Source organism: Somniosus microcephalus, chromosome 1 (genome assembly GCF_052327205.1).
Source record: "Somniosus microcephalus isolate GS21.2 chromosome 1, FLI_Smic_1.0, whole genome shotgun sequence".
In the NCBI taxonomy this organism is placed as follows: Eukaryota; Metazoa; Chordata; class Chondrichthyes; order Squaliformes; family Somniosidae; genus Somniosus; species Somniosus microcephalus.
Window position 1 is genome coordinate 328,039,170 of NC_140987.1, and position 25,012 is coordinate 328,064,181.

At 47.4% G+C, this 25,012-nt stretch overlaps 1 protein-coding gene across 20 annotated transcripts in view; it reads left to right on the top strand.

The window, feature by feature from the left end:
- Positions 1-25,012, top strand: part of LOC147124899 (muscleblind-like protein 3) — an 834,930-nt gene that overhangs the window by 568,661 nt on the left and 241,257 nt on the right. For 15 of the 20 annotated variants that reach the window (XM_085994439.1, XM_085994420.1, XM_085994428.1 and 12 more), the window contains exons 3-5: positions 18,629-18,793; positions 22,571-22,630; positions 23,528-23,728. In XM_085994439.1, coding sequence (XP_085850565.1) covers positions 18,629-18,793; positions 22,571-22,630; positions 23,528-23,728 — 426 coding nt within the window. The remainder of the gene's footprint in view (positions 1-18,628; positions 18,794-22,570; positions 22,631-23,527; positions 23,729-25,012) is intronic. The other 5 variants (XM_085994592.1, XM_085994478.1, XM_085994552.1 and 2 more) reach the window with 1 other exon arrangement.

Sequence of the window (25,012 nt, forward strand, 5' to 3'; positions counted from 1 at the left end):
ACTGCTTCAATTTTTTCAGGTGACTTATGCAACCCTTCCTTATTAATTATGTGGCCACAATATGATATTTGATACTGGAAAAATTCGCACTTGGGGCGATTTGCTCGTAGGCCCCATTCTCTCAGCCTAGTGAGCACCTGCTCCAAATTGGCAAGGTGCTCGTTGTCATTTTCTCCTGTTACAAGGATGTCGTCTAGGCAGCATTGAGTCCCCGGAATCCCTTGGCGGACTTGCTCCATAGCTCATTGCCAGATAGCTGGAGCGGATGCTCCTCCGAAAACCAGTCGATTGTACTAGTACAGACCTTTGTGTGTATTTATCGTGAGATACTTTTTAGAGGCCTCTTCAACTTCCATCTGTAGATATGCCTGTGCCAAGTCAATTTTGGTGAAACGTTTCCCTCCGGATAGTGAGGCGAAAATATATTCTATCCTCGGAAGAGGATACTGTACCGTGTGAAGGAATGGGTTTACTGTCACCTTGAAGTCGCCACAGATGCGAATTTTTCTCTCTTCTTCAGATTTATCCTTATTCAACGCTTTCTTCATGACTGGGACGATGGGTGTTGCCCACTCGCTCCAATCTATTTTGGATAATACGCCTGCCTTTTCCAAATTCTCCAGCTCTGCCTCGACTGCTGGACGAATTGCGTATGGCACCGGTCTTGCCTTAAAAAACTTGGGAATTGCCGCATCTTCCACTTTTATTGAGGCGGTGATGCCTTTCAAGGTTCCTAGTTTCTCTTGAAACACTTCTTTGGCGTTGGCCAAGATGTCTTTTAATCGTTCAGGTATGACGTCATCGTCGTTTTTTTCCTTACTGGTCACTGTCAGTGCCTGAATGGAGTGCCAGTCTAAACGTATTTTCCTGATCCATTCACGTCCCAACAATGGTGGACCACCATCTTGTAGAATGTATAAATACAATTTTTGTATTTCCTTGCCGTTGTATACAACAGGCACCCTTATTTTTCCTTTGGGGTATACTTTCTGCCCCGTATATGTTTTCAAGATAATGGATGTGTCTTTTAAAGGTATATGCGGAAATAGCCGGTCGTAATCCCGTCGATTTATGATGGTCAGAGCTGATCCTGTATCTAGCTCCATTTTAACTGGGGACCCTGCTATCGTGAGGGTAACCCAAATGGTCTGGTAATCTTCTTTGGCAATTACATTATGTAATTTGAGACAGCTTAGTCTCTTGTTTTCGGAGTCGCTATCGCTCTTCTGGTCTTCGGAGCTACTGTCCGTCATCATTTGTACCTTTCTGTACTTTTCTTTATTGATTTTTTTTTTCCTGTCCGTGGATTTTTTTTGTCCAGATCGGCATACCCGTGCAATGTGTCCAATCTTTCCGCATTGCCTGCATGCTTTGTCCTTGAACCAGCAGTCCCTCTGGTCATGGGTGGATCTGCCGCAGCGATAACATCTCTCGAAACCCTGTGTCATTTCATGAGTGCCAAAGCCCTGTGTCTTTTGTTGTACCTCTGCAGCTCCTCTTGCGGCTGCTTCGTATGATACAGCCATACTGAAAGCCTTGTCCAGTGTTAAATCTTTTTCAGAAAGCAGCCTTTTCTGTGTTCCTTCACTTAGGAGACCGCAGACAAATTTGTCTCGAAGATATTCTGATAGTCCTGCCCCGAATTGGCAGTGCTTTGATAGCTTTCTTAATTCGGTGAGGTAATCAGCGTTACTTTCATTCTTGTGTTGATTCCTCTTGAAGAATTTGAATCGTTCCGCTATCAGCAGCGGTGTTGGGTTTAAGTGCTCCTGTAGGGTATCAACAATTTCTTTAAAATTCTTGTCCTTTGGTTTGGCTGGAGTGATTAAGTTTCGTAACAGCCCGTATGTCTTTGCGCCCATTAGATTTAGAAGTACTGACGCTTTTTTTTCATTTTCTATTCCATTTGCGGTGCAATATACCTCCACTCTTTCCACATATGTGGTCCAATCCACTATCTCGTTATCAAAAGCATCAATATTGCCAGACTTAGGCATCCTAGAAAAAAAATGGCGCTTCCCGCGCTTTTCTTTCTTTTCTGCAGAAAAGATATGGTGCTTCCCGCGCTTCCCCCCCGCTGCTGCCGATGACAACGCTGTTTCCCGCGGGTTTCCCTTTTTATTTATTTATTTACAGTTGGAGACTCGTTCCCGCCGGACTCTCTCTCTAGGTCTGAACGCTGACCTGCTTGCAGCGCCGGCCGTCTCCCGAGTGCTCCCTCCCCATCTGTTACTGCTTGCCTCTGCCTTCGCTGCTTGGCCTAGCTGCAGAGCCAGCTGCTGGAGCCCCAGTCCGATGCCCAGGAAGGATTATTGCAGTACCTGCCACCAGCTTGGCTAGCTGGTGAAACCACAGCTTTTTCTTTTTCTTAATTTTCTTCAACTTTCGACGCCAGAGGAATCGATGTCCTTGAGGTGCTGCCGAATTGCAGGTAAGTCCGTTTCCAATTCGTCGCCACTGTTGTGTCCGTGTGTTAATAGAGACACTGAAGACAGGAGTTGGTTTCACAGGTGTTTACTGAACAAAGTCTGGAGGGGAACTACTTGATACAACACAATATACAGGCTTATATAGCCCGAGTGACCATTACCAGCATTACAGTACACAGGGGGCTCTTAAAGGCACATACACTACATCCTCCACCACCACGGAGAAAACTATTGCAGTCCTAAGAACCATCTTCGCCAGGAATGGTTTGCCAGAACAGATCTGTTCCGACAATGGCCCACAGTTTGTGTCTGAGGATTTCCGGAGGTTCCTGAAGAATAATGAGGTGAAACATTACACATCTGCCCCATATCATCCAGCCACAAATGGATTGGCTGAGAGGTTTGTTCAGACCTTTAAAAAGGCCATAAAAGCAATGTATAATGACGACATACCACTGCAACACAAGGTGGATAACTTCCTGTTTGCTTACCGGAATGCGACACATGCAGTAACCAACCAAACTCCAGCTGTACTGTTTTTCAACCGGAGACTAAGATGTCGCTTGGATTTGCTCAAACCAAACATAAGACGAGATGTTGAGGATAAGCAGTTCCAGCACATAAATGAGAAGCCAACCAGGAGCTTCAAGATAGGGCAACCAGTCTTGGCCCGCGACTACCGAACAGAAAAATGGCAGCCAGGCACGATATGCACACAGCAGGGACCACTAATGTACACAGTGGACGTTGGAGAGAGCATCGTGAGACGCCATGCTGACCAGATTCTAGAGTCACAGGAACATGCCAAACCTGTACCACAAGCATGTGCACCTGGTAATGAGCCCGAAGTACAGATTGCGTCTACCTCAGAAGCAGGGGTATTGGAAGCTGACGAACCAACCAGTGACAATGAGCCAGAATTGACTCCACCGCCAGAACAGGATACTCGAGAAAGGCGCTATCCAGTCCGGATCAGGAAGCCTCCTCAAAGACTGAACTTATAAATGACTATTTCAGTTGATGTATATATTACTGAGAAAAGTGTAATTGTAATTAGTTATTATTTAGTTTTTAAATGAATGTTATGTACTGTTTATCTAAAAGGGGTGGAATTGTTGTGTATGTACCTTTAAGGGAATAACTGGTCTTAGACTGCAGTACCGGCAGTGACCACCCCTGTATAAAAGGCCCTAGCAGGCTTCTGTAGTTTCAGTTTCAAGCTGCCTCTTGTTCAGTAAAGTACCTGTTAAACTGTTCTCCCGAAGTCCGTGTATTATTGAGGCGCGGACTTTACAGGTTCACTGTCACCTTCAAATCCCCACAGATGCGGACCTTCTTTTGTTCCCCAGGCGTATTACTCAACGACCTCTTCATTACAGGAATGATGGGTGTAGCCCACTCGGTCCAGTCCACTTTGGACAGTACTCCTGAATGTTCCAACCCTTCCAGCTCTGCTTCAACAGCTGGTCTGATCGCATAAAGCACTGGTCTGGCCTTCAGAAACTTTGGGCTTGCATTTTCCTCTATTTTAATCGTTGCTGTTATTCCTTTTAGTGTTCCTAGTCCTTCCTGGAACACTTCTTTTCTTTTACGTCGGTTAGCATTTTTGACAGTCGTCCAGGTGTGACGTTGTCATCCTTTTTGGCCTCAACCTTCAGTGCCTGTATGGAATGCCAATCTAATTGTATCTTCCGGATCCATTCACATCCTAGCAGTGGTGGTCCTCCATCTGGCAATACATATATATCCATTTTAGGTATTTCCTGGCCTTTATATGTCACTTTCACCCTCATTTTTCCTTTGGGGTAGACTTTTTGCCCCGTATACGTCTTCAAGACAATCTCTGTAGCTTTCAAGGGTATGTGTGGAAATAGCCGCTTGTAGTCTCTTTGATTTATGACTGTTAGAGCTGACCCTGTGTCCAATTCCATTTTCACTTGGACTCCGTCTATCTTGAGTGTAACCCAGATAGTCTGGTGATCCTCCATTGAGAAACATAGAAACATAGAAGATAGGAGCAGGAGTAGGCCATTCGGCCCTTCGAGCCTGCTCCGCCATTCAATGAGATCATGGCTGATCATTCAAATTCAGTACCCTGTCCCTGCCTTCTCCCCATATCCCTTGATCCCTTTAGCCTTAAGAAATATATTCAACTCTTTTTTGAATATATTTAATGAACTGGCCTCCACCGCCCTCTGTGGCAGAGAATTCCACAGGTTCACCACTCTCTGGGTGAAGAAATTCCTCCTCATTTCAGTCCTAAATGGCTTACCCCTTATCCTTAGACTATGACCCCTGGTTCTGGACTCCCCGGCCATCATAAACATCCTTCCTGCATCTAGTCTGACCAGGCCTGACAGAATTTTATAGGTTTCGATGAGATCCCCTCTCAATCTTCTAAACTCCAGTGAGTATAAGCCCAATCGACACAATCTCTCCTCATACGTCATTCCTGCCATCCCAGGTATCAGCCTGGTGAATCTTCACTGCACTCCTTCCATGGCAAGAGCGTCCTTCCTCAGGTAAGGCGACCAAAACTGCACACAGTACTCAAGGTGCGGTCTCACCAAGGCCCTGTACAACTGTAGCAAGACATCCTTGTTCCTGTACTCGAACCCTCTTACTAGGAAGGCCAACATATCATTTGCCTTCTTAACTGCCTGCTGCACCTGCATGCTTACCTTCAGCGACTGGTGCACAAGGACACCCAGGTCTCATTGCACTTCCCGTTCTCCCAATCTATTGCCATTCAAATAATAATCTGCCTTCCTGTTTTTGCCACCAAAGTGGATAACCTCACATTTATCCACATTATAGTGCATTTGCCATGTTTCTGCCCAATCACCCAACCTGTCCAAATCGTACTGGAGCTCCCGACATCCTCCTCGCAGCTTACCCTCCTGCCCAGCTTTGTGTCGTCTGCAAATTTGGAGATATTACATCCAATTCCCTCGTCCAGATCATTAATATATATTGTGAACAGCTGGGGTCCTAGGACCGATCCTTGCGGTACCCCACTAGTCACTGCCTGCCACTCGGAAAATGACCCGTTTATTCCAACTCTTTGCTTTCTGTCCGCCAACCAGTTCTCTATCCAAGTCAATACCTTGCCCCCAATCCCATGTGCCTTAATTTTGCACGCTAATCTCTTATGTGGGACCTTATCGAAAACCTTCTGAAAGTCCAAATGCACCACATCCACTGGTTCTCCCTTATCTATTTTACCAGTTACATCCTCAAAAAATTCCAGTAGATTAGTCAAGCATGATTTACCTTTTGTAAATCCTTATGTTAGTTTACCTTATGTAGTTATGTTAGGTTACCTTATGTTAGGTTACCTTATGTAGTTTCAGACAACCCAGCTCCTTGCTTCCGGAGTCTGTGTCACTTTTCTGTTCGTCTGAACCACTGTCCATCACCTGGTGTACCTTTTTGTACTTCTCCTGTGGAGATTTCTTACTGTTGGTTTTCTTCCCAGACCTGCAGACTCTTGCTATGTGTCTTGCTTTCCCACACTGTCTGCACACTTGGTCCTTGAACCAACAGTCTTTCTGGTCATGTGTTGTTCTGCCGCAGCGATAGCACTTCCCTGTTCCATAGGACATTTCATTGGTGCCATATTCTTGCGGTCTCCGTTGTATCTCTGCAGCGCCCCTTGCGGCTGCTTCGTGTGATACTGCCATACTGAAAGCTTTGTCCTGCGTAAGATCCTTTTCTGATAGAAGCCTTTTCTGGGTTCCTTCACTTTGTAGCCCACACACAAACTTGTCCCTTAACGTATCTGCTAGTCCCGCTCCAAACTGGCAGTGATTCGATAGCTTGCGCAGTTCCGTTATGTACTCAGCATTGCTTTCGTCTTTGTGTTGGTTCCTTTTATGGAACTTAAATCGTTCTGCTATCAGCAGCGGTGTGGGGTTTAAGTGGTCCTGCAGGATTTCTACTATGCTTTCAAAATTATTGTTTACCGGCTTCTCTGGGGTTATTAGATTTCGAAGTAACCCATAAGTTTTTGCACCCATGGAATTTAACAGAACCAGTGCTTTATTAGCATCTGGCACTTCATTTGCCCTGCAGTACACCTCAATATGTTCCACATGTCGCCCAATCTTCGACTTCATTGCCGAACATAGAGATACTGCCACTCTTCGGCATCCTTGGGTGTGAGTTAACTGTCAAAAATGGCGCCTCCCGTGCTTCCCCTTCCTTCCCGCGCTCGCCCTTCTTCTCCGCTGCGGCTTCTAAAAATGGCGTCTCCCGCGCTCTTCCTTCTTCTCCATGGCTCAGTGGCGTCTCCCGCGCTCCCCTTTCTTCGCCCCGTGGACCCTGTTCAGCCCGTGAGCCCTGGCTGTGCTCTGCGCGTTCTTTTTATTTTTTTTTCGACGCCGCTCAGTCTAGAACCCGGCTGTTTCTTTACCCTCTCTCTCTCCAGTTTGTTTTCTTTTTCTCGGTGTTCAACCCCCGGCTGCGCCCTGCGCTCTTCACCCTTTGTCTTACCCCGTCGACGCTGCTCGGCTTTCTCTCCGCCGCCGGTCGGCTCCAGCCGCCGCTGCTCGGGAAGGGTCTGCGCTGGACCTGTCGTCGGTCTCTTGCTGCTCGTCGTGGCTGGGGAACCAAGCCCGGCTCTCCACAGCCTCCCCTGCGAAGTTCAATCTCTGCCTGACGGCTGGGCGGTTGCTCGTGGTCGACGCCCGTGTTCCTGGCCTCGACTGTTTTTTTTTATGTTGCAGATAGATTCGAATCGACACTCGTCGCCACTGTTGGATCTGTGATTCAGAGGATATGCTGTTATAAAATAATCACACGGATGCTATACATCAACAATAAACAGGTCTTTACTGGAGGAGGGTAGTCTCACGACTGCGGGTGCAGAGGCATGCGCAAAGCTTATATACCGGTGTGGTCACTGTCGGTACTACAGTATACAGGAGCTGTAAAAGTAGTTCTGACTTAAAGGCACATACACTACACTTGCCATAGAGGGAGTGCAACAAAGGTTCACCAGACTGGTTCCTGGGATGGGGGATTGTCCTATGAGAAGAGATTGAGTAGACTAGGCCCATATTCTCTAGAGTTTAGAAGAATGAGAGGTGATCTCATTGAAGCATACAAAATTCTTACAGGGCTTGACAGGGTAGATGCAGGGAGGATGTTTCCCCTGGCTGGGGAGTCTAGAACCAAGGATTACAGTCTCAGAATAAGGGGTCGGCCATTTAGGACTGAGATGAGGAGAAATTTCTTCACACAGAGGGTGGTGAATCTTTGGATTTCTCTAACCAAGAGGGCTGTGGAGGCTCAGTCATTGAGTATATTCAAGACAGAGATCAATAGATTTTTGGATATTAAGAGGAATCAAGGGATATGGGGATAATGCAGGAAAGTGGAGTTGAGGTAGAAGATTAGCCATGATCTTACTGAATGGCGGAGCAGGCTCGAGGGGCTGAATGGCCTACTCCTGCTCCTATTTCTTATGTTCTTATAATCCAGGTTCAAACTCCAACGCAGTACTGAGGGAGTGCTATACTGTCGGCGGTGCTGTCTTTCAGATCAAATGTTAAGCCGAGGCCCTGTCTGCCCTCTCAGGTGGATGTAAAAGATCCCAAGACAATTATTTGAAGAAGAGCAGGGGAGTTCTCCTCGGTGTCCTGGCCAATATTTAACTCTCAACCACCATCGATGAAAGAGATTATCCGGTCATTATTTCATTGCTGTCTGTGGGAGCTTGCTGTGAGCAAATTGGCTGCTGTGTTTCCTACATTACAACAGTGACTACACTTCAAAAATACTTCATTGGCTGTAAAACGCTCTGGGATGCTCGGAGCTCTTGAAAGGCACCATAGAAATGCAAGTTCTTTCTTTATTAAATGGAAATGTAATCATTATTGTAACAACTGACTGAAGAGAACCACCGCAGGGCATCTCTTTGTGTGCAGGTGTAGCCCATAATCTGTTGTGACACATAGCTAGATTTTATCTAATGATATATTTCATACTGTGGTTGAAGTAATTGTGCCCTCGAGTGTTGCACATTGGCATTCACTTGGCAACACCCTGTATTATTTGCCATTTCCTCTGCAGAGGCTGTTTCTGAATTATTTCCATTAGTTTCGTCATTTTATTAACCTACTACCCTATACCTCTTTAAATCACAAACTCCAGCTCCCCTTGAATGATTAGGCCCAGTGTCAATGGTCAACATTTGATACAGGGATCGAAGTTTGTTGTTATAATCGGGGAAATGCCAGGATGCTGCCAGGGATGGAGAACTATCGTTGCGGGGAGAGACTTGAAATACTGGGACTATTTCCACGGGAAACAGCGACCACTGCATCATGAAGGGACAAGGAGATAAATATTTGAAGCAGAGGTAGATGCAGTGCTTTGGGGAAATAGTGGGGCAGCGCAATTCATTTTGAATTGCTCCAGCAAGGAACCGGTACAGATACGATGGGTCGATGGACCTTCTTCTTTGTCCCTGTTGTACAAGGTGTTTCTCCAAAGCAATCAGGGTCAACGCAAAATGGCTGCTCATTCAATAAACATTAAAATAAAAAAAGTCCTTAACATTAAATTTTCTTGACAGCCAGAAAACTCCAGGAAAAATCAATGAGACTGCCTGCTTTCATCTAGCGACAGAGTCTGAAAGCGTCTCACACTCAGTGCATTAAACAGACATGACAGATTTCAGTGTAAGCTCTGCAGATTTTCTCCAGTAGTCTAAACAGCCTGAATTCTGTTAAAAGTGGCAATCATTGTGGTGTCATGTGCTTTAAATGACATTTTCCTCAGAGCTGTGAAGGGTATATTGCAGCTAATCCCTTTAATCGGCCATATATCCTGCTTGGTGAGGGAAGGTCAGCAGATTTGATCACTTCTCCATTTGCGAGTCTCAAGGGGCATTAATGTACTGACTTGGCTGTGAGTGCCTTCTCTTTACTCCTCCCCATTATCATATTCACCAGACTGCAGACAGGGAAGGTCAGGATCACCACTTTACTTGATAACCTTGGCTAGATGGTACCAGCCAGAGAAAGTCACAGGAGCGGATAATGAAAGGAAAGCGAGAGCGGATAGAAGACAAAAAGCCAATCTGATGCCAGGCGGTTGCATTTGAGTCCGTAGTTAGAATGGCCACTGTGGTAGATTAAGAGGTAGATTTCTACCTTCACCATCTGGGCGGTAATCTGTGGGATCGGATCGCCCACACTTTATAGAATACTAGCTGGGGAGCTCCGCGTTGCGAGGGCAATTTTGGGGCGCGAGGGCAATTTTGGGGCGCTTGGTCTCCCTGCCCCTGTGTGTCCCCCCTCTCCCTGTCATGTCCTCGCCCTGTCCTATCCCTCCCTCCCCTCCCCTCCTCTCCCTCCCCGCCCCTGTCTCGCTCCCTCCCTCGCCCACCCCCACCCCCGCTCCCCTCTGTCCCTCTCTCCGGCCCCTCCCCCTGCCTAGCACCTGAGGTCCGGAGCTGAGGTCCCCCGCGTATGGCGCGGCTGATGGACGGCCGCTGTGGGCGGGCGGGCGGCGCATGCGCGGTCAGTGGGCAATTTTGGGGCGCTTGGTCTCCCTGCCCCTGTGTGTCTCCCCTCTCCCTGTCATGTCCTCTCCCTCTCCCTGTCCTATCCCTCCCTCCTCTCCCTCCCTCCCCTCGCCTCCCCCACTCCCCTCTGTCCCTCTCTCCGGCCACTCCCCCTGCCGAGCGCCTGAGGTCCGGAGCTGAGGTCCCCCGCGTATTGCGCGGCTGATGGACGGCCGCTGTGGGCGGGCGGGCGGCGCATGCGCGGTCAGTGCGGGCGGCGCATGCGTGGTCAGTGCGGGCGGCGCGAGCGCCCCGCGATTTCCCGAGGCTCGCCCCCCCCCCGCGATTTCCCGAGGCTCTTCCCCCCCCCGCGATTTCCCGAGGCTCTCCCCCCCCCCGCGATTTCCCGAGGCTCTCCCCCCCCGCGATTTCCCGAGGCTCTCCCCCCCCCCGCGATTTCCCGAGGCTCTCTTCCCCCCCGCGATTTCCCGAGGCTCTCCCCCCCCCCCGCGATTTCCCGAGGCTCTCCCCCCCGCTATTAAATTGTTATTTAATTCCCTAACACATCATTAAAATATTTACCTTAGTTCCCTAACACACAGAAAGTGTGGGGGAAAAAATTGTGAAAAATCAAGATGGCGGCCACTCACCTCGGTTCAGAAGGATAAGGCCCACCCACACACGTCACCGAAGCGTAGGATTGGTCAATCGTCGAGTCACTCGACACTCAACTGTAGGAAGGAACCCGCCGTCCGATTGGTGGACCTCGCCGTCACACGGTCGCTAATGAGACGCTAATGAGCGGAACGCTGAAAGTTTTTGGGATACCGCGGGTGGGATTTTTGTCCGGCCGAAACGTAAATATGCCTATGACCGGGCCGGAATCGCAAGCTTTCTTTTGAGGCGACACGCGCGTCGGTACACTCTGTAACTTTCAAACGTATAGAGAACGGACGGACAGACAGACAGACATCGGGACAGACATCGGGACAGACAGACAGAAGAGCCGCTTTATATATATAGACTAGCTGGGGTGAGCCCGGCGTTGCCGAGGCTTTTTCGAGGGCATGTTGTTGTTGGAAGAGAGAGAGAGCGCGACTGGGGGGGTGGGGGGGCGGCAGAGAGAGACTGGGGGGGGGAACAGAGAGAGACTGGGGGGGGGGGAAGAGAGAGAGACTGGGGGGGAAGAGAGAGAGACTGGGGGGGAAGAGAGAGAGACTGGGGGGGGAACAGAGAGAGACTGGGGGGGGAACAGAGAGAGACGGGGAGGGGGGAACAGAGAGAGACTGGGGGGAGGGGGGAACAGAGAGAGACGGGGGGGGAAGAGAGACTGGGGGGGGAACAGAGAAGCTCTCCCCCCCCCCGCGATTTCCCGAGGCTCTCCCCCCCCGCCCGCGACTTCCCGAGGCTCTCCCCCACCCCCCCGCGATTTCCCGAGGCGCTCTCCCCCCCCCACCCCGCGATATAGATTATAGAACCCGCCCGATGTTCATTCCGCCGATTACAATGGAAATGAAAATGAGGCAGTTTCTATAGAACAATACAGCACAGAAGGAGGCCATTTGGCCCACCAAGTCTGTGTCAGCTTTTTCAAAGCTGTTGCACTGCAGCAACTTGCCAAGGTTTCTTCGACAGCATCTCCCAAACCCGCGACCTCTACCACCTAGAAGGACAAGGGCAGCAGGCACATGGAAACACCACCACTTCCAAGTTCCCCTCCAAGCCACACACCATCCTGACTTGGAAATATATCACCGTTCCTTCATTGTCACTGGCTCAAAATCCTGGAACTCCCTCCTTAACAGCACTGTGGGAGCACCTTCACGACACAGACTGCAGCGGTTCAAGAAGGCGGCTCACCACCACCTTCTCAAAGGCAATTAGGAATGGGCAATAAATGCTGGCATTGCTAGTGATGCCCACATCCAATTAGTCCCACTCCCATGCTCTTTCCCCAAAGCCCTGCAATTTTCTCCCCTTCAAGTTTTTATCCAATTCCCTTTCGAACGTTATTATTGAATCTGCTTCCACCACCCCTTCAGGCAGTCCAGTCCAGATCATAACAACTCGCTGCACAACAACATTTCTTCTCAAATCAAATCAACTTTTATTGTCATTGTTAGTGCACAAGTGCAGTACAACGAAATGTAGGCTTGCGGCTCCCGAGAGTGTACATTTAGATTAAGACATTTAAACATTCAACATACATTTGGCTTGTAATACATTAACATAAACATAACCATAATAAAGTGTATTGGCAGATGTGCAGGCTTTAGAGTTTATTTGTGGAGTTCAGTAGGATGACAGCCCTGGGAAAGAAGCTGTTCCTAAATCTGGTCGTACGGGTGCGAATGCATCTGTATCGTCTCCCAGATGGCAGGAGGGCGAACAGACTGTGGCTGGGGTGGGTAGGGTTTTTGATGATGGACAGTGACCTCCGTAAACAGCGTTTCTGGTATATGTGCTCTATGGTTGGTAGCCGGGTGCCGGTAATGCGCTGGGTAGTTTTGACTACCCGCTGCAGGGCTTTCCGGTCATAGTAGCTACAGCTGCCATACCATACTGTGATACAGTTCGTCAGGATGCTCTCTATTGTGCAGCGGTAAAAGTTAAAGAGGATCAGGGGTGACAGGTTACATCCCTTCAGCCTCCTTAGGAAATATAGGCGCTGCTGGGCCTTCTTCACCAGAGAGGAGGTATTGAGGGACCAGGAGAGGTCTTCTGTGATGTGGACTCCGAGGAACTTAAAGCTGTCCACCCTTTCCACCACAGCCCCATTGATGTGGATGGGGGTGTGACTTCCGCCTTTAGGCTTCCTGAAGTCCACAATGATTTCTTTGGTTTTCTTGATGTTAAGGGCCAGGTTGTTATCGGCGCACCACTTCACGAGATGCTGGACCCTCCTCCCTGTAGGCTGACTCATCGTTGTTGGTGATCTGGCCTACTACCGTGGTATCATCCGCAAACTTGATGATGGTGTTTGAACCATGAACAGCCACACAGTCGTGGAAGAAGAGGGAGTAGAGGAGGGGGCTCAGCACACATCCTTGTGGGGCCCCCGTGTTCAGGGTCGGGGGGGGGATGTGTGGTTACCTAATTTGACAGACTGGGGTCTGTTTGTTAGGAAGTCCAGGGTCCAGTTGCAGAGGGAAGTGTTCAGGCCAAGAGTTTGGAGTTTGGTGGCCAGCTTGTTGGGGACGATAGTGTTGAATGCTGAGCTGTAGTCTATGAACAGCATTCTGATGTAGGTCTCCTTACCATCTAAGTGATTCAGTGCCGAGTGTAGAGCAGTTGTGATTGCATCCTCCGTTGATCTGTTTGCACGATAGGCAAACTGGTGTTGGTCAAGAGAGGTGGGAACACTGGCTTTGATGTGAGCCAGGACCAGTCTCTCGAAACACTTCATTATGATGGGTGTGAGTGCGACAGGTCGATAGTCGTTCAGGCACGTCACAGCCGTTTGTTTTGGCACAGGAATAATGGTAGCGGTCTTGAAGCATGTAGGGACTACTGCCTGGGCCAATGACAGATTGAAGATGGCGGTGAAGACATCAGCCAGCTGATCAGCACATTCCTTGAGTACCCGTCCAGGGATGCTATCCGGTCCAGCAGCCTTTCGTGTGTTCACTCCGCGTAGAACACCCCTTACGTCGGAGGTCGACAGAGTGAGCACCTGGTCTTCCGGGGGTGGCAAGGCTTTGGTAGCCGGCTCCCTGTTGTCCCTGTCGAAGCGAGCGTAGAAGTTGTTAAGCTCCTCCGGAAGGGAGGCATCGCTAACCGTTTTTGCCCTTGTAGTCAGCGATGGACTGGATGCCTTGCCACATGCGCCGGGGGTCCGAGTTGTTGTGGAAATGATCCTCTATCCGCAGTGTCTGTTTCCTTTTGGCAGTCCTGATACCCTTTTTTAGGTTGGTCCGAGCTGCACTGTAAGCCGCCGCGTCGCCAGATTTAAATGCTGCGTCGCGTGCTTTCAACAGTGAGTGGACCCCCTGGTTTTTTTGCCAAATACCTTAACTCTGTGTTCTCTGGTTACCGACCCTCCTGCCACGGGAAACAATTTCTCCGTATTTACTCTATCAAAACACTTCATAATTTTGAACATCTCTATTAAATCTCCCCATAACCGTCTCTGTTCTAAGGAGAACAATCCCAGCTTCTCTAGTCTCTCCACATAACTGAAGTCCTGCATCTCTGGTACCTTTCTGGTGAACTTCGAACATAGACATAGAAACAGAGAAGATAGGAGCAGGAGCAGGACATTCGGCCCCTCGAGCCGGCTCCGCCATTCAATGCGATCACGGCTGATCATCCAAGTTCAGTACCCGGTCCCTGCTTTCTCCCCATACCCCTTGATCCCTTTAGCCTTAAGAAATATATCCAACTCCTTGTTGAATATATTTAGGGGGAGAAATTGGGTATGTAGCGCCACCTGTTAGTGCCTAAAGAGGGCAGTCAGTGGCTGTAGCGCCACTGGCCGCGCCTCCCGCGATATTCAGTGGGGGCGCTAATGGTGGCGTTAGCCTGTTGCGCTGCGCCACCACCGATGATGTCATCGGTGTGCGCAGCACCCCATTAGCGCCCTGATCACGATATTTGGTAGCGAACGCCACTGTAGTGCCGTTCGCTACCCGTGCACGGTTCACGGGGCCTTGCTGTGCCGGCAGTGGCGCAAGTTAAGGTGGAGTTGCAGGGCGGCCGCTTTTTTCGGCGGCCACCTGCCAGCACCTCCGTCCCCGGCCTCCTGATCCCCCCCCGTGGCATTGCTGGCTGTTTCCCGAGAGCCCGGCACTTCTCCTCGGTGCTGGGCTCTTTTGCCGGCACTCGCGGTCGCGGATTGCGCTGCTGCAGGCCCCTCCCCCTTAACAATGGGAGGAATGCCTGCAGTACCGCAGCGTGCCGTGCCGCAGCGTGTGGCGCTGCGGCACGTTGTGCTGCGATATTCAGTTTCAACGCCCTAAGAGGGACGTGGAGCGCCTCGAGCCTCGCCCTGTCTCCCTCTAGGGGCGCTGAAACTGAATTTCTGGCGATCGGTATTACTCCGAATGCTGCGCAAAAATCAGTGCCCAGGCGAACTCGGCACCACTTTGGCGCCTCAACCGAATTTCTAGGCCTTAATATATTGGCCTCGACTGCCTTCTGTGGTAGAGAATTCCACAGGTTCACCACTCTCTGAGTGAAGAAATTCCTCCTCATTTCTGTCCTAAAAGGCCTACCCCTTATCCTTAGACTGTGACCCCTGGTTCTGGACTCCCCGACCATCAGGAACATCCTTCCTGCATCTAGTCTGTCCAGTCCTGTCAGAATTTTATAAGTTTCAATGAGATCCCCCCTCATTCTTCTAAACTCCAGCGAGTATGAGCCCAATTGACCCAATCTCTCCTCATACGTCATTCCTGCCATCCCAGGTATCAGCCTGGTGATTCTTCGCTGACCTCCCTCCATGGCAAGAACATCCTTCCTCAGAAAAGGTGACCAAAACTGCACACAATACTCAAGATGTGGTCTCACCAAGCCCCTGTACAACTGCAGCAAGACATCCTTGTTACTGTACTCAAACCCTCTCGCTACGAAGGCCAACATGCCATTTGCCTTCTTAACCACCTGCTGCACCTGCATGCTTACCTTCAGCGACTGGTGCACAAGGACACCCAGGTCTCGTTGCACTTCCCCTTCTCCCAATCTATTGCCAATCAAATAATAATCTGCCTTCCTGTTTTTGACACCAAAGTGGATAACCTCGCATTTATCCACGTTATATTGCACCTGCCATGTTTCTGCCCAATCACCCAACCTGTCCAAATCATCCTGTAGTTTCTCGGCATCCTCCTCACAGCACACACGCCCACCCAGCTTTGTGTCGTCTGCAAATTTGGAGATATTACATCTAGTTCCCTTGCCTAGATCATTAATATATATTGTGAATAGCTGGGGTCCAAGGACCGATCCCTGCGGTACCCCACTAGTCACTGCCTGCCACTCGGAAAAAGACCCGTTTATTCCAACTCTTTGCTTTCTATCTGCCAACCAGTTCTCTATCAAAGTCAATACCTTGCCCCCAATCCCATGTGCCTTAACTTTACACGCTAATCTCTTATGTGGGACCTTATCGAAAGCCTTCTGAAAGTCCAAATACACCACAGCCACTGGTTCTCCCTTATCTATTTTATTAGTTACATCCTCAAAAGATTCCAGTAGATTAGTCAAGCACGATTTACCTTTTGTAAATCCATGTTGACTTTGTCCGATCCTGTCACTGTTTTCCAAGTGCTCTGCTATTACACCTTTTATAATGGACTCTAGCATTTTCCCCACTACCGATGTCAGGCTTACCAGTCTGTAATTCCCCGTTTTCTCTCTACCACCTTTTTTGAATAGTGGGGTAACATTAGCTACCCTCCAATCCATGGGTACTGTTCCGGATTCCATCGAATGTTGGAAGATGATCAGCAATGCATTTACTATTTTTAGGGCCACTTCCTTAAATACCCTAGGATGTAGATTATCAGGCCCTGGGGATTTATCGGCCTTCAATCCTATCAATTTCCCTAACACCGTTTCCCTACAAATACTGATTTCTTTCAGTTCCTCCCTTTCATCAGACCCTATGTTCCCCGACATCTCTGGGAGGTTATTTGTGTTCTCCTTTGTGAAGACAGAACCAAAGTATGTATTTAATTGGTCTGCCATTTCTTTGTTCCCCATTATAAATTCCCCTGATTCTGGCTGCAAGGGACCTACGCTTGACTTCACCAATCTTTTTCTCTTCACGTATCTATAAAAGTTTTTACAGTCAGCTTTTATGTTCCCTGAAAGCTTACTCTCGTATTCTATTCTTCTAGACCCTCTCCTAGTCTTTGACATCATTCATAAAGTGTGGTGCCCAGAATTGGCCACAATACTCCAGCTGAAGTCTAACCACTGATTTATAAAGAGCGGACGATCCCCTCCCCCATCCTAGGGTACTGCCCAGATGGTGAATTTGAAAACCTACCTCCAAGCGTGCTGCATGCGCAAGCATTGAATATTTTTTAAAGAATAATTTTCAGCGTAACCTGTTTGTTATCAATATGCGCCTTTATTTGTATTTCCGTTTCCCTGATCTGATCCCACTGCATCTGCTGTCAGTGTTGTTCCTTTGACACCTGACAGCAGGTGGTCTGCAAACTGGGAGCGCTTTGCCAGTTTCTTTTACTCCGTCCAAGATAGGATGTTTTGAAGAAGAAAGAAAGACTTGCATTTATAGAGTGCCGTCCGCGACCACCGGACATCTCAAAGCGCTTTACAGCCAATGAAGTACTTTTTGAAGTGTAGTCACTGTGGTAATGTAGGAAACACAGCAGCCAATTTGCGCACAGCAAGTTCCCACAAACAGCAATGTGATAGTGACCAGATAATCTGTTTTTGTTATGTTGGTTGAGGGATAAATATTGGCCAGGACACTGGGGATAACTCCCTTGCTCTTCTTCGAAATAGTGCCATGGGATCTTTTATATCCACCAACATCGCTAAAACAGATTACCTCGTCATTTATCACATTGCTGTTTGTGGGAGCTTGCTGTGCGCAAATTAGCTGCCCCATTTCCTACATTACAACAGTGACTGTAGTTCAAAACTATTTCGAAGTGTTTTGACCTGGGGACCCGATACGGAGCTAAATAACTGCAAGTTCGGTTTCTTCACGTTGGAAGTGACTGTGGGAGTTACTCGTAGATGCATGACACTGCTGTGGCTATTATCGTAACAGGTGAGAGTCTCAGTTAAAGTAATGGACAGAGAAATATCATACAGATTTTCATCCGCCAATCATTTCTGGCCTTACATTTAAAAAATCTCATTATTTGTCTCCATTCTCGCTTCAGTTCCAAGGCTTGAAAAGGCACTAGACTATGAAGGAATTTTATGTTGGCCGGTCTGGTGTCTGCCACATGTATAAACTCAAGAGTCTCAATAATCTACTGAGATACCTGCATGAGGGATGGTGCCCTTTTGCCTGACGCGTAGCGCACACTCTCACAGATGGCAGAGGTGAGAAGGATTACGGAGGTGGAAGTAGCGGTCTTTGTGATGGAGATGCTATGGGTTTGGAAGCTCAGGTTGAATAGGATGGCGAGGTTGTGAGCAGTCCGGTACAGCCTGAGACAACTGCCGGGGTGGAGGGTGGAGTCGGAGGTGGAGGTTATGAAATTCATGGTGGGGGTCAAAGGTGATGGCTGTGTGTTTGTATAGCTGCCCTGAAGATAATGCCTTCCAGCAGATGTCATCTCAAGCCTCAGTGTTTCCTCATCAGCTACGCGACAGACATTTACTTGCTTCAGCGTGGGGAAATGACCTATGTAGGATAGCTTGTGATGTACCACCTACCTCGATGTTTAGACATCCAAATCCAATGACTTGCACTCAGCTTACTTTTTAAAATTATTCATCCTCGGGCTGTGGGCATCATGACAAGTCCACCATTTATTGCCCTGAGAAGGTGCTTGTGGATCTTCTTATTTTTGGCACAAATCCACCATACAAGTTGGTTCAGGATCTTGCCCAATGAAATGGGATGGGGGGGAGGGGGGGGAATGGGACGATGGTGAGAGAGAAATACAAAATGTTCCTGAAACCATTCTGTACTTCTACATTCTACATTAACCAGCTACATTTTCAATGCTGTAATTGTATTTTGGTCTTGTTTTTACAGGGGCGTTGCACTCGGGAAAACTGCAAATATCTCCACCCGCCCCCACACTTGAAAACGCAGCTGGAGATCAATGGACGGAACAACCTGATCCAGCAGAAGACTGCAGCGGCCATGCTCGCACAGCAGATGCAGTTCATGCTGCCAGGCACGCAGCTGCAGCCAATGGTAAGTGCCGGTTTCATCACATAACCTCTCCATCACCAAAACCGCCTGCTTCCACCATTGCCTCATGGGTTAAACCTTCCATCAGTGAACACCATTTTTATACGTTAAAGAATGACTCCTGTCTCAAAGGCAACGTGAGTTAAAACAAACGCAACTGACCAGTCTGGGTTTGTATCTCAGTCCATATTGCAACATGTGACTGCCAGAGAATTTTAAATATTGTCTTGTTATTAGTGTGATCTCTTGGTGTACTTCATTCAAACCTGTTTCTAATTGGTACAGAAAGTTGTTGTGCAATAAATGTCCAGATTTAAAAGTAACAAATAAAGATTATGAAAGGGTTTGATAGGGTAGACATAGAGAAAACGTTTCCACTTGTGGGGAGTCCAAAACTAGAGGTCAGGATTTGGGGCTTCTTGTACACGAATCACAGAGCATTAACATGCAGGTACAGCAAGCAATTAGGAAAGCAAAAATGTGTTGGCCTTTATTGCAATGGGGTTGGAGTTTAAGAGTAAGGAAGTCTTGCTGCAATTATATAGGGCTTTGGTGAGACCACACATAGAGTACCGTGCACAGTTTAGGTCTCTGTAACCAAGGAAGGATATACTTGCCTTAGAGGCGGTGCAACAAAGGTTTACTAGATTGATTCCTGGGATGAAAGGGTTGTCCTATAAGGAGAGATTGAGTAGGTTGTGCATATACTCTCTGGAGTTTAGAAGAATGAGAGGTGACCTAATTGAAACATATAGGATTCTGAGGGGGATTGATAGGGTAGATGCTGAGAGGTTGTTTCACTTGGCTGGAGAATCTAGAACTAGGGGGCATAGTCTCAGGATAAGGGGTCAGCCATTTAGGACTGAGATGAGGAGGAATTTCTTCACACAGATGGTGAATCTTTGGAATTCTCTACCTCAGAGGACTGTGGATGCTCAGTCGTTGAGTATATTCAAGACTGATATCGATAGATTTTTGGACACTAAGGGAATCGAGGGATATGGCAATAAGGCGGGAAAGTGGAGTTGAGGTCGAAGATCAGCCATGATCTTATTGAATGGTGGAGCAGGCTCAAGGGGCAGTATGGCCTACTCCTGCTCCTATTTCTTATGTTCTTATGTTCTTATAGTCACTATTAAATCCAGTAGGGAATTCAGGAGAACCTTCTTTACCCAAAGTGTGGTACAAATGTCGAAGTCACTACCACAAGGAGTAGTTGAGGCAAATAGCGTAGTTGCATTTATGGGGAAGCTAGCTAAGCACATGAGGAGAAAGGAATAGAATGATATGATGATAGAGTTAGATGAAGTAGAATGGGAGGAGGCTCGTGTGGAGCATAACCGCCGGCATCGACTAGTTGGGCCAAATGGCCTGTTTCCGTGCTACAGACTCTATGTAATTCTATATATGTGGCTCGGTGTCGAAGTTTGGCAGATTATGCTCATGTGAAGCGCCTTGGGATGTTTTACTGTGTTAAAGACGCTATATAAATGCAAGTTGTTGCTGTCCCTTTTTTTTGATGTCTCTGAACTTTATACATTGCTAATTTGGCTGCAATCCAGACAAAGTTAGTGTTGCTTTCGCAGGGACCACTTGGGCAAGTTGTGGTTTGCTTAGGAAAATTGCGCACGGCCTCCCATCATAAAAAACATTTTTCATCATAAAAATAAAAGTTGACTGAAGTTTCAGATTTCTGGCAGCGTAATGGCATTTGACTCGGTGGCCTCCTGCAGTTGCAAGAAGTGTGAAATCTACAGTCCAACCTCAGCCACTATGCCACACCATCCTAGCAAACATCTTCTTTCGAGAGTCAGTATTTGATATTTATTTCTACTTGACAATCTATCATTCACCTTAGGCTACACCACAAGAAGCTTTAATGCATGTGTCAGGGCCTGAAATGTCAAATTTCCAGATTCACTAAACCTGTCAAGATGTTCAAGTGGCACGCTTTATAGAAAGACCATTCAAGAGGCAGGTAGATGGAATTATATTTTTTCAAAAGACTCTATTTGGTCTAGTTGCCTGAAATTCCTCTCCCTGCCATTTTGATGGAGGCATTAATCCCATTTAATAAAATCTAGGTTAACCGCTCCATAGAGTTCCACGCGGGCAGGAGGAGTGCTCGTCTGCCATTGTCCCATTCCATGATTTCAGGCCTGCGTCTTTTGGGAAAGCCGAAACGGATTGCAGAAATTGTAAAAATATTTCTGCAGCCCAATAAAATCTCTTTCTCGAGATGTCCCTTGGTGGTGCGTGATTTTATCATACTGCCACGCTCGGTGGTCCATTGGAGCTTTGTTATTGGACAGCAGTATTCATGAGCTGTTCGCAAAACTCAGCAGACCCACAGAATGAAAATAATACGTATTGGGAAATGGAATTAAAGGAGACTCCATTGCTGTTAATTACTGGCGGAGGTTTAAAGCCACATTGCTTAACCACTGATTACATGATTCAATTGCATTTTATTTTTCATCCTTGTCCTCTACCCTCCTTACAAGTTTTTCGTCCCCTTCACTGTGTCCATTCTTGCACTATACCCCATTCCCTGACCTTTTCTAACATCTAGCAATGTCACCTTTGAGCCAGTGGGGAGTAGGTGTGTTAGAGTCGATCAAAGTGCTCATTCTACAATATTTCTTGAGGCTGAACCACTAGCAGCTGTGTTAAAATCAGACTCTTGCTCCCTTTTGGGTTGATGGTCCTTCGTGGAGCCATGTTAATTTGGTCTAGCACACTCCCATTTTCTTTTGTGTAACCATTTCAGGTCAGCTTATCTGCTGTTGAAACCCTTATCCATACTTTTGTTACCTCCAGACTCGACTATTCCGACGCTCTCCTGGCCGGCCTCCCATCTTCCACCCTCCATAAACTTGAGCTCATCCAAAATTCAGCTGCCCGTGTCCTAACTCGCACCAGGTCCCATTCGCCCATCACCCCTGTGCTCGCTTACCTACATTGGCTCCCGGTCCACCAACACCTTGATTTTAAAATTCTCATCCTCGTGTCCAAAGTCCCTTAAAGGCCTCGTCCCACCCTATCTCTATAACCTCCTCTAGTTCTACCACCCTCCAAGATCTCTGCCCTCCTCCAACTCTGGCCTCTAGTGCATCCCGACTTCCATTGCCCCACCATTGGCACCCGTACCTTCAGCCACCTAGACCCTAAGCTCTGGAATTCACTCCCTAAACCTCTCTGCCTCTGAACTTCTCTCTCCTCCTTTAAGACGCTCCTTAAAACCCACCTCTTTGACCAAGCTTTTGGTCACCGATCTTAATATCTCCTTCTTTGGCTAGCTGTCAATTTTTGTCAGACTACGCTCCTGTGAAGCACCATGGGGATGTTTTACTATGTTAAAGATGCTATATAAATGCAAGTTGTTACTGTCCCATCTTTTTTTGATGTCTCACTGCTATTTTGGCAGCATTCCAGACAAAGTTAGTGGTACTTTCGCAGGGACCACCTGGGCTTGTCATGGTCAAACTGACTGCAACTGATTGCCGTTCAGCAGAGTAAGCCCACCATGTGGGCTTTAATACCCTCAGAACTGCTATTTGCATAGCCTAAATATCAGTGTCAAGGCCAACTGTCCTTGGACTTGTCATCTTTTTTATTGTGCTCTGACATCTTTGCTATTTTCCATCGTTTCCCTAATCACAACAGTGACTACGCTTCAAAAGTGCTTAATTGGCTGTAAAGCGCTTTAGGACATCCTGAGGTCATGAAATACTTGATAGAAATACAAGTTCTCCCTTCTTTCTTTCCTTATGGTTGTAGAACTGGAATTTTCCACTAATCCCGATTGAAGAGCATGACCACAAATTTTCTACAATGCAGGTCAGTTTTTCAGGTGAAAGAATGTGGATTTCCATCTAGTCAGTGTGAATGAAGCCCATTTGGCTGTTCTGGTCAATCTATAACTGTTGTGGAGGTGAAGGTACTTCAACTTTTATTTCTCATCACAGCTTAGCAGGAGAACTTGGGAATCTTATCTTCAAGATCTATAAAAAAAACCTAGGTTTAGAAGGTTCTAGGTGAGGCCCTTTGGGAAAGTTGGAATTTTAAACAGGTTTAAGCTGAAAAGATTTGACCCTGGACCATTTTGACACGAAACAAGGGCACAGTCTGTTTAGGCTGAAAATTCCTTCAAGCGAGAGTTAGACTTGTTTCTGGTTGAGGCAGAGATCAAGAGATATGTACTGTATGACATTAGTCAGGGCCAGAGCGATCTCCTGGACTAGTTTTCATTACCTAAGGGGGTTGGAGAGGAATTTTCCAGATTTTTGTCCCTAATTGACCTGGGTTTTTATCTGGAAACACTTCTACACACAATGGGTGTTAGACGTTTAGAACCCTCTTTCGCAAATGGCAATTGATGCTAGATCAATTGTTAATTTTAAATCTGAGATTGATAGATTTTTGTTAACCAAAGGTATGGGGCAAAGGCAGAGTTAGGTCACAGATCAGCCATGATCTCATTGGATAGCGGAACAGGCTCGAGGGGCTAAATGGCCTACTCCTGTTCCCATTGTTCCTATGGTTCCTATGGTTTTTCGCCTCTCCCAGGAGATCACATGGGATGGGAATGTCTGTATTGACATCACAACTGTATGGGACAGGCTGGATTGACTTGTGGGTCTTTTAATCTCCATCATTGTTTGTATATTCATATGTAAAATAAGAATTGCATTCTGATGTGCTATAAATATGTTTTCTTATTACCTTTATCCACAGACTACATTTCCTGTAACTCCATCTTTAGCTACAAATCATACAATGGGTCTTAATCCCTACCTGAGTCACATGACCCATGGGATGGGATTGGTTCCAACAGAACTTCTACCAAACACACCTGTCCTGGTGTCAGGGAATCCCACTGTTACAGTCCAAGGAAACACAGCTTCACAGAAGCTAATAAGAACAGACAAATTGGAGGTATCAGTGTTTATATACGTGTGTGTGTGTGTTTTATATATGCATGCAATAGAGGGAATAGCTTCGTTTTATACACTTATTATAATTATATGTGTATAATATATTAAAAATCTTATGGCTCCGTGCACTTTCTGTCAACTTTTTCCATTATAAGTTCCTATGTCAACATTTATAATGGAAACTGCCTAAGTAAACTTGTCATGCTGTAATTACAACTTCCTGCCATCAGAGAGTGTAATTACAGAGAATTACGGGCCGGAATTTCCCCAGAGCTGCTCCTGTTTCATCGCCGGAAGTGTGGGGAAACTCCATTTACACACGGTTTGCGCCACACTTCTGATGCAGTTACGGCGGCGGAGCACCGAGGAAATTGCTGGCCATAGCCAGTGTTCATGTTTACATAGCCAGTTTCCATTATAAACGTGGGCATAGGAATCTATTGTAGAAATGTTAAAATAAGGAGATTATACACGACTTTATCATGGGAACTGAATTATGTCAGCATGCCCTGGTCCATTTAACCCCCTGACCTCTAACCTCAATTCACCTGAGGACTTGACCTTGACTTTCCATGTGCCATCTCACAGGAGATTGACTAGTGTGATAAATACCTACTCAGAGTGGAATGTGAACCTGCTGGAGCCAGGCAGTCTGTTGAACAGCGTCAAAGTGGCAGTGGTAGATTTATACCAGCAAGTGTCCAATCTCTCCCCGAAGAAAGGTACCAAGTAGAGCTGGGCACTCCCACATGGGATGGAGAGGCCTGTTACTGAGCAGCATGGGGACAAGCTGCCTTCTGTCCATCCTGGTGGGGGGCGGGGGATGGTGCTGGAGACGTTGAAAGGGAGAGAAAGTTACTTCAAGTGCCCTAGAATGGGTGGTTCAACGGATTAACATAGCCCCTTCACCTCTGGAGAGATGCTTACCTGCACTGATGGAACCAAAGGCTGCTCATTCTGGCCGTAAGAGTCCTACAGGATGTGATGTGATCCTAGCTCTCCCTGGGCCTGTGTCCACAATTTTAAAAATTGCCCATAATATAGCACTGAATTAGTGATCTAAGATAGGCCATGACCACAGGTTGTATAGGAAATGGGCAGATCCACACTGATTATTCATTTATTCACGGGATGTGGGTGCCACTGGCAAGGCGGACATTTATTGCCCATCCCTAGTTGCCCTGAGAAGGTGGTGGTGGGCCTTCTTTTTGAAGTGCTGATTGAACTGGTTTGATGTGACTGAACGGCTTGCTGTTCCGAGTCAACCACGTTTGGGGGGGGACTG